This window comes from Stomoxys calcitrans, chromosome 5 (genome assembly GCF_963082655.1).
Source record: "Stomoxys calcitrans chromosome 5, idStoCalc2.1, whole genome shotgun sequence".
In the NCBI taxonomy this organism is placed as follows: domain Eukaryota; kingdom Metazoa; phylum Arthropoda; class Insecta; order Diptera; family Muscidae; genus Stomoxys; species Stomoxys calcitrans.
Window position 1 is genome coordinate 54,114,272 of NC_081556.1, and position 9,627 is coordinate 54,123,898.

Sequence of the window (9,627 nt, forward strand, 5' to 3'; positions counted from 1 at the left end):
ACTCTTCCATAGTTTATTTGAATTTATTTAATATGTTATGCTACACAATTATGTTATAAAAGTCTTTCGTTTTTGCACAACTCCATTATGGTTCTGTATTATGATCTGCTGTATTCGTTATGCTATGAATAAAACAAAGAATTACTTATGGGAGTTGTTGTTTTCGCACACTTAAATACCGAACAATGTACGTGCCTTAGAAATTCTTGTTGGCTTTTTTTTGTGCCTGGCAGAAATTTTTGTGTTGCTTTAACGATTTTTATCATTGGTCATACCAAAATTTTTGGACTTAAGGCGAAATTTTAAAAATGTTCACTTTCCGAGTTTTCCATCCACACCGAGCTGCTCAATATACTGATTGCTCTTCGCTCAGTTGAAACAAAAAATTGAAAATATTGTGTGTGAGAATTTGTCTATAATGGTGACGAGCATTCAATTGCAGTTATTTTCAGGCCCATGGGCATGCTCCGATAACTATTGGTCCGGTTCCCGAATAATTGTTTGAGCATATCAAAGCACTTTTGCAATTAAAAAGATTTCGGTTTTACAACAAAAGAAAGGTTCTTTTACCGTAGGCTGCTAAAGGGTTTACAATAAACGAAGTTAGTTATGTTCAGTAATGCTACGTTTGATATGTTGAAGCGAAACTTTACTCGGCTCCAATAAAAGAAAAACTTCGTGATAAAAATATTTTGTTTGTGGTAAAAAAGTTCGAAATGTTTTATTTTTTTGCGTGTATTAACGCTGACTCATTGGTATATATTAACCCAGAGTCTGGAACGCATGTTTTTAGCAGATACAATAGTGTATGGCGAAAGGGTTTGGTTCATACCTCTCTCGGGTTTTGTAGGTTACACAACTTGGCCGTCAGCGTCCGAAGTCTTAAAATATTTTTCATGTTAGAAGGTTCTACTATTTACTTGGCAAAGTCCTACTGGAATATCTAAATTCATACTTGATTGTTAAAACTTTCTTCATTAAAAGAACCGTGTCTCTCTAAGTTGCTTGAGCACTCGCTTCCACCAACGCTAAAATTATCTTTTGGAATGGTAAATTGTATTAGGTCTTGTCATAGGCCCACTTTTCGATATATCCAACAGAGGGTGTACTTTTAATAGGATATCGATGGAATTTTGAAATAGTAATATTATCGCCTTCTTTATCTGTTTCAGGTATTATGTCCGAGTATTACGTTTTTCAAAACGCAACACAGACCAAGCTAAGTGCGTTATTGCATATTGTATACATGAATAAAGTTTTGCCTTTCACCTTAGCGCAAGAAAAATTGCTAACTATATTCCCAATAATAAAAAAAAAGAAAATAAAACACAATCCCAAGGAAATAATGCAAAAAGGAGAAATCACCTTCTCATCAATCAGGATTATATCACAAATTACTTAATTCACATACACATATTCTTCGTTCTACTGAACCATGTTTGCCCAATACAAAACAGAATTCCGGCGGTAGAACAAATCTTTAAAGGAATCCTTTGCAGATTTATGTTCTTAATTAAGTGAAATGTGTGTTTGAAATAAAATATGGTGTTTCCATATATTTTTCTTCTTCAACAATTGATTCATTGTTCTATGAAAAACCCATAAACAAATTGCTTTGAAAACATATAAAAATCAACAGCATGCCCAAATCCAATATTTATACATTCTCCCATACTAAGATACTCAGTCTGGTAACGTTGGTCCTTCTGCCGGGGATAATGGCCAAAAGCATACATTTCCATATGTGGACATTCTCGAATATGGAGTGCAACTTATTGACAGCGATAATTCTTGTTTCCTTTCGTTGTTATTTGCCCGATACCGCCGGCTTGTTATTCCATTCAGCAGCCAGTTAGCCAGCATTTCCTTTGGGTTGGTTCTTTGTTTTTAATATGGCTGTAGGAAGTTTTAGTTTGCCAACAAGGAGACGGAATTGTTGGCAATAGCGTCGAAAACAGAATGGTTTACTAAGTGCATAAGCAACAGGATAAAAGGATAGTCGGCAGAAAGATGGGGCTAGCAGCAGCCATGTCAATTTCGTAGCAGCAAAAGTGGACTTGAATTGGCCCTGCGGAGTTGATTGGTTATTAAGTCATTGTGTGTTAATTGAAGACAGGGGCAAATATATACGATTCTGGTGTGACAATACATTTGTCTTATTGTCTGAACCATAGGACCATTAAAATGAAAATATTTCTCCCTATATCACTATTTTATGTGGTATGGCGCTTATAAAAATCAAAATACCTTCGAAAAATTAGTAGGTGAACAAAAGCGTATTAAAAAGCCATGGCTGCTACTTTGAATTACTATCGACAATATTTACTACCCAGCAATACTGTGAAAAATATGGCCGATAGTAAAGAAGTTACTAGTAACTATCAGAGACAAACAAATAATGATAGATATTCGCTTTTAGAAAAACACAGAGACGTGGTGCCTGCGATGATATATCAAGCGATAGTATTTTTATACCCTCCACCATAGGATGGGGGTATACTAATTTCGTCATTCTGTTTGTAACACCTCGAAATATGCGTCTAACACCCCATAAAGAATATATATTCCTGATCGTCATGTCATTTTAAGTCGATCAAGCCATTTCCGTCTGTCCGTCTGTCCATCTGTCTGTCCAAAGCACGCTAACTTTCGAAGAAGTAAAGCTAACTGCTTGAAATTGTGCACAACTACTTTTTATTAGTGTAGGTCGGTCGGGATTGTAAATGGGCCAAATCGGTCCATGTTTTGATATAGCTGCCATTTAAACCGGTCTTGGGTCTTGACTTCTTGAGCCTCTAGAGGGCGCAATTCTCATCTGATTTGACTGACATTTTGCACGTAGTGATTTAGTATCACTTCCAACAATTGGGCAAAGTATGGTTCAAAGCGGTCCATAACTTGATATAGCTGCCATATCAACCGATCTTGGGTCTTGACTTCTTGAGCCAATAGAGCGCGCAATTTTCATCCGATTTGGCTGAAATTTTGCATGAGGTGTTTTGTTATGGCTTCTAATAAGTGTGCTAGGTATGGTGCAAATCGGTACATAACCTGATATAGCTGCCATATAAACCGATCTTGGATCTTGACTTCTTGGTCCTCTAGAGGTCGCAATTCTCATCCGATTTGGCAGAAATTTCGTACAACGGTTTCTCCCATGACCTTGAACATACGTGTCTAATATGGTCTGAATCGATCAATAGGTTGATACAGCTCCCATATAAACCTATCTCCCGATTTTGCTCCTTGAGCCGCTATAGGGCGCAATTCTTAACCGAATGAACTGAAACATTACACAATGATTTCTACAGTGTTCAGCATTCATTAATGGTCCGAATCGGACTATATCTTGATAAATCTCCAATAGAATAACAGTTCTTGTTCAATATTCTTTGTTTGCCTAAAAAGAGATACCGCGCATAAAACTCGACATAGGGGATCCGTGTTGGAGGGTATATAAGCTTCGACCCGACCGAACTTAGCTCGCTCTTACTTATTTATGTTAAAAATATAATTGCGTTGTTTTTGGCATACATTCATCATACCTCTGTTATATAAGAGACACATCAGCATAAGTATTTGCGATGGTAATTTAAACTTGGGCATTCCTCGTTTGATTTAAAACGATATATACACATCAGCTCCACCGCAAAATCATTTGTGTTTTTGTACATGCCGCTTGCGTTTATTGGTGTTGAATGGTTGCATTATTTGCGATGATTCAAAAACTCAAGTATTTATGCGGTGCACCGCAAATGCGATACTCTGCTGCAGATCTCTGTTGAAAATCCACTGGTGGCTGAGAGTCGGTATTATTGTATTTTGTTCAGCACTTTATCGACCAGCGAAGTACTCTAGTACAACTTCGATCGATGTTGCCTATTTTTAACAACAAACAATTTTCAATAATAAAATATGTTTATCGCACCATATAACTAGCGCCATGTAACCTTATGGAACAGCGAAACAGTCTGTAAGACGGCGAAGATCCAGATCGTGAGAAGACTAGGCTATTGCGGAAAGGAAGTAAGAATGAGGTCAGTATAGCTTTCGGTATCATAACAGGACACATAGGATTACGAGCTCGCTTGGACAAAATCGGTGCGACGAGTGATAGCACAACAAGCCGATTACTGACTTTGGTGTATGTCCATAGTGGCATGGGGCAGATTAATATCCGTACCCTCTTTTCAACCTTACCTAACCTATTAAAGGACAGCAGTTTCTTCGAGACTTGAGTGTCCTGGTAGTAATATTATCATAAACAGAATCCCATCTGCCAACCGGCATCGTATTGGGCACCCCTTTTGCTATATTCAGTAGTTGGTACAACAAGTGGTACGAATTCAAGTCCGGCGAGAGGTTCACTCGCGGTGAAGGAGTCGCTACTGGAATACCTTCGTGTCCGCGAATCCAAGTCGTGATTTCGCAGTCTATTAAGAATTCTTAACTCTCAGCTACGCATTGTGTGTCCTCACAGTCCTCAAACCCAAGGCCAGGAGGGCCGCCATACTATCCTCTTTAATGCTGCACCCAAAAAAGGACGTTAGAAAAATCTTTACTACAAATATGTCTGTTTAACTGAAGAATTACTATTTTATATCAACTATGTACTATGTACTTTGTTTACGTTTAAATTTTTAGGAACTTCGTCTGTGGAAAAGGATGGCATTTTTACACAAAATCATAAAAATTGTTTTAAGCCAAAAAATTTCTTCTACTTCAAAAGATTTTTCAGTACACGAAAACATAATTTGTTTGCTTTGTTTATCTTTTGTTTGTCTTCCATTTGACAGAGAGTGTGAGTTAGTGCGCAAATAGCGGTGCACGCTAAAACATCTTAATTTCGGCTTTTTCATCGGTGTGTACGGATGTAAACTAGGAAAGTGGAAACTTTTCAAAATTTACCTTAGGTAGTATACCGGAGTATATCACCAATTCAGTCCCTGACTCCATTTTGGAGTCATTTGTGAAGACCAAGGTTTCATTCTCCTCAAACATAGGACCCGCCTCTAGATCCTTCCTTTCGTTAAAACTAGTCCTGAAAATAGTTTCTAGAATCGGTTTCGGGGCCATGTGGTCTGAGACCTTCTTTAGACTGCCCAACGCATTCATCATGTCCAGAATGGAACCGTGGCCATACCCTCACTTTTTTGAAGCCTAAGCATAATCTTGGTGGTACAGTCCCGAACATAGGCTACAAATCTAGCATTGTCTTCAAACCTCCTGATTCTGAAGCAGGCCATTCCTATAAGTAACTGTATTTTATTGCCCGGTGATGGGTATACAATAACAATAAAAGGTATGGTTATGAAGATATGAAAGTCCACCCTTTACCTTTATAAGCCTGATTTTGTAGTTGAGAACAAAGGTAAAGTTGAAAAGGCCGCAGAACAAAGTCGAAATGGGCGGCTATGACCTACTGAACGCTTATTTACTTTAATATAGTGCGTGCCGCCCCGTTATGGCATACTTCACCATACCATAACTTCTAGCCTCCCCAGCAGTCAATTCCGTTCCAAAGGGAAACGCGTACCATGATAATGCAAAAGATTTTCGTCCCATTGAGTGTGTGTCAATAATGAAGGGACTGGAAAACTCAAGCGTTAATATTACCGTAAGGAAGATTAAATTATTATACCAACCACCGAAGGATAGGGCTATATTCATTTTGTCATTCCATTTGCAACACATCGAAATATCCATTTCCGACCCGATAAAGTATATATATTCTTGATCGTCATGACATTTTAAATCGACCTAGCCATGTCCGTCCGTCCATCTGCCTGTCGAAAGCACGCTAACTTTCGAAGGAGTAAAGCGAAGTGCTTGAAATCTTGCTCAAATACTTTTTATTTAAGTCGGTTGGAATTGTTAATGGGCCAAATCGGACCATGTTTTGATATAGCTGCCATATAAAGCGATCTTGGGTCTTGACTTCTTAAGCCTCTAAAGGGCGCAAGTATTATCCGATTTGACTGAAATTTTGCACGTGGTGTTTTGGTATCAAGAACTATGCTTAGTATGGCATAAATCGGTTCATAATCTGATATAGCTGCCATATAAACCGATCTGGGATCTCGACATCTTCAGGCTGTAATATTGCACGTTGTGTTTTGGCATCACTTTCAACAACTGTGCTAAGTATGATTCAAATCGGTTCATAACCTGGTATAGCTGCCATATAAACCGTTCTTGGATCTTGAATTCTTGAGCCGCTAGAAGGCGCAATTCTCATCCGATTTGTCTGAAATTTTGCATCAGGTGTTTTGTTATGACTTCCAATAACTGTGATTAGTATAGTGCAAATCGGTACATCTCCTGATATAGATGCCATATAAACCGATCTGGGATCTTGATTTCTTGAGCCAATGGAGGGCGCAATTCTCATCCGATTCTCATGACTTTCAAAATTCGTGTCGTGCATCCAATCATAGCTTGACACAGCTCCCTAAAAGGCGCAATTCTTATCCGAATGGACTGAAATATTACACAATGAATTCTACAATGTCCAGCATTCAATTCATTTATGGTACGAATCGGACTATAACCTAATATAGCTCCAATAGCATAACAGTTCATATTCAATATTCTTTGTTTGCCTAAAAAGGGATACCGCACAAAGAACTCGACAAATGCATGAGGTGTTTTGTTATGATTTTCAACAACTGTGCTAAGTATGGTTGAAATCGGTTCATAACTTTATATAGCTGTCATGCGAACCGATCTGGGGTCTTGACTTCTTGAGCCTCTAGAGTGCGCAATTCCTATCCGATACGGCTAGAATTTTGCACGACGTGTTTCGTCATGACTTCCAACAACTGTGCCAAGTATGGTTCAAATCGGTCTGTAACCTGATATAGCCGCCATATAAACCAATCTTGAATCTTGAAGTCTTGAGCCACTAAAGCACGCAATTCTTAACCGTTTTGGCTGATATTTGGCATGAGATGTTTTTTTATGATTTCCACCAACTGTGCCAAGAATTTGTGAAATCGGAAATTTTGTACAACGGCTTCTCGCATGACCTTCAACGTACGTGTTAAATATGGTCTGAATCGGTCGATAGCCCAATACAGCTCCCCTATAAAACGATCTCCCTATCTTACTTTTTGAGCCCGATTTGGTTAAAATTTTACGCAATGACTTCCGAATCGTACCATAACTTGATATAGCTCCATTAGCACATATATTTATTTTTTTTTTATCCTTTCCTTTCCTTTCCTTTGTTTGCCTAAAAAGAGACACCGGGAAAAGAACTCGACAAATGCGATCCATGGTGGAAGGTATATAAGGTTCGGCCCGGCCACGCTTTTACTTGTTCTTTTTAAACGATTTACCGCCTGCTTGGGATATATTGAACTATAGAGATGGTTTAGTAGAGCAATATATCAAGGAGGCGTGTAAAGGTGGAGACGCTATTTGAAATAAAGCCATAAACAATAAATTGTAGATGGTATGGACTCCGCTATAGGGGTAAGAAGGAAATTTGACAACTCTAATAGAAACATCTTTCATAAAGTTCTATCGTTAAGAAAAAATCTCAAATGAAAGGCATTTAAATTTTGAGTACGCATCGGGCTAAAAAACAGGGTTTAAACAGATAGCTCTGTTTTTATATGTATAAACAAAACAAATGAGTATACTTAGCGCGCTAACTGGAAGGCCAAGAGCAATACGACCGTTTAGGTCTATTTAATTTAATTAATTTTTCAGATGGTCCACATTGCTTACACATAGTTTTGCTGCATCCGTGTATTTATTTCATTTTCTTTATCATTTACTTATTTGGTCTGAATTATTTACTACGATTTATAATATTCAACATTTTTTTCAGTGTATCGCTGTATATAGTCCCACTAATTTTTGAAGTAACCCAACTTCTGAACTTCGTTAACCATAGCGGTAATGGAGTCCACGGTTTCCTCACCAGTGGGAATAATTTGAGCGGCGGGCAACTTGAAACCGGTTACAACCGAGTTGGAAGATGGACGCAACTCATAACAGAAGGACATCTTTGTGCCAACCTTCTCATAGGCCCAATCAACACTGGCACCCGAAGCAGGATAGATGGCATCGTAGATATTGCCTCCGGTGTATTTGGTGCCATAGCGTTTTCCCATGGCAGCAATGCTAGCATCGAATACTTGTTTCAAGTCCTTATAGTTTGAAGGCAATGACGAAGTGTGTCCATAGGGATACAGCAGATATTGTGAGTAGGCATGGAAGGAGATGTACAAGAAAATCTTGCCCTTTAAACTTTCGATGTATTGCGAGAAGGAGCGAGTCTCAATTTCTGAGAAGGCAGAGGGACCGGCATAGGTATCGGAGCAGGCATTGTTGCTGGAGCCCACGGTGTTCCATTGGAAGCCCCAGTTGCGGTTTGGATCGGCACCAAAGCAGCTGCCATAGGGAGCACGAGTCTTGCGCCACATGCGATCGGTGGTATGAGTGTAGACATAGCCATCGGGATTTGCGTGAGGGAAGATGTACCAATCGTAGTTCTCAGCGATTTGTTTTACGCTGGCCACATTCGAGGTGAGCAATTGGTTGATCAAATATGTGGCGGTGGCAGGAGCAATCCATTCACGAGCATGGATACCGGCTTCGATGAAAATACCAGGCTTGGCGCTCTGGCTCTTGGAAATTTTAACACCCAAAATGGAACGGCCCTGGTAGGTTTTGCCGGCTTCCACTAAAGTGACAATACTGGGATATTCAACAGCCAATTGTTGCATCCACTTGTAGGTATCATCCAATTGGTAGTATTGGGACCAGCCATAGGATACAGCGCGGGCATTGGAATCCGACTTAGCTACTTGTTCCTCATCACCTTCCAATTGACTTTGTAAATTGCTCTCCAACAATTCGTATTCAATTTCATTGGTGCCCATAATTTCCAAAAAGTCGGGAACTTTGTGGGGAGCCACAACAACGCTGATGTCCTGGTTGATCAGGTGAATGCCATCCAAGAACATAATGGAATCACTGGCACCTTCCAAATTTTTCAAGACTTCCAATTCAGCTGGAGTGGAGGCGATGGTCTTGTAGACGCGATAATTGTCATAACGTGCTCTCTCTCCGGAAGACAAGGCAACTGCCAAAAGGCAGAAGCCCAAAATGAGTTGATTTTTAAATGCCATACTCGACTGCGAATGTTCTGTTTGGATTTCCGTTAGGACTTTTATAGTCACACACGAATTGTGAGTTCACTTGCAGCTATCGAACTGATAAGATTGAACGATTAAACGCCTCGAAGATAACTCCGGCCAACATGCATTTGTTCAAAATTCGAGTGTTTCGGGTTGCTTTGAGGTTGTAAATTTTTTAAATAACTTTTTTTTCCAACTAAGGGTCTATTTTGGTTTTGTTCATAATTCACATTTCAAAGATACGTATATCATTTGTTTGTTTGATTTTGTTCTATTCAATACCTAGATAATAATCTTTGCGATCATAAATTTCATACCTACGTACGCAAGAGCTTTCCCTATTTTGACTTTTGTGATAATCAAAGTTAATCAACGCTACCGCACGATATGATTAGACGGGGAATTAGGGAAATATATTTGAAGTGGCACTAGAGATACTGACATAAAAATTAATGTGAACAATCTTCTAAAGGCC

At 39.0% G+C, this 9,627-nt stretch overlaps 1 protein-coding gene across 1 annotated transcript; it reads right to left on the reverse strand.

Annotated features, from left to right (window-relative positions):
- Positions 1 to 7,730: 7,730 nt before the first annotated feature.
- On the reverse strand, positions 7,731 to 9,154 carry LOC106085346 (zinc carboxypeptidase A 1). The gene has a single exon (XM_013249561.2). The coding sequence runs from the start codon at positions 9,141 to 9,143 to the stop codon at positions 7,860 to 7,862; it is 1,284 nt and encodes a 427-aa protein (XP_013105015.1). The 5' UTR covers positions 9,144 to 9,154; the 3' UTR covers positions 7,731 to 7,859.
- Positions 9,155 to 9,627: the final 473 nt, after the last annotated feature.

Excerpts from the sequence above, each read along its gene's own strand:
- LOC106085346 (XM_013249561.2), bottom strand. The coding sequence starts at position 9,143 with ATGGCATTTAAAAATCAACTCATTTTGGGCTTCTGCCTTTTGGCAGTT.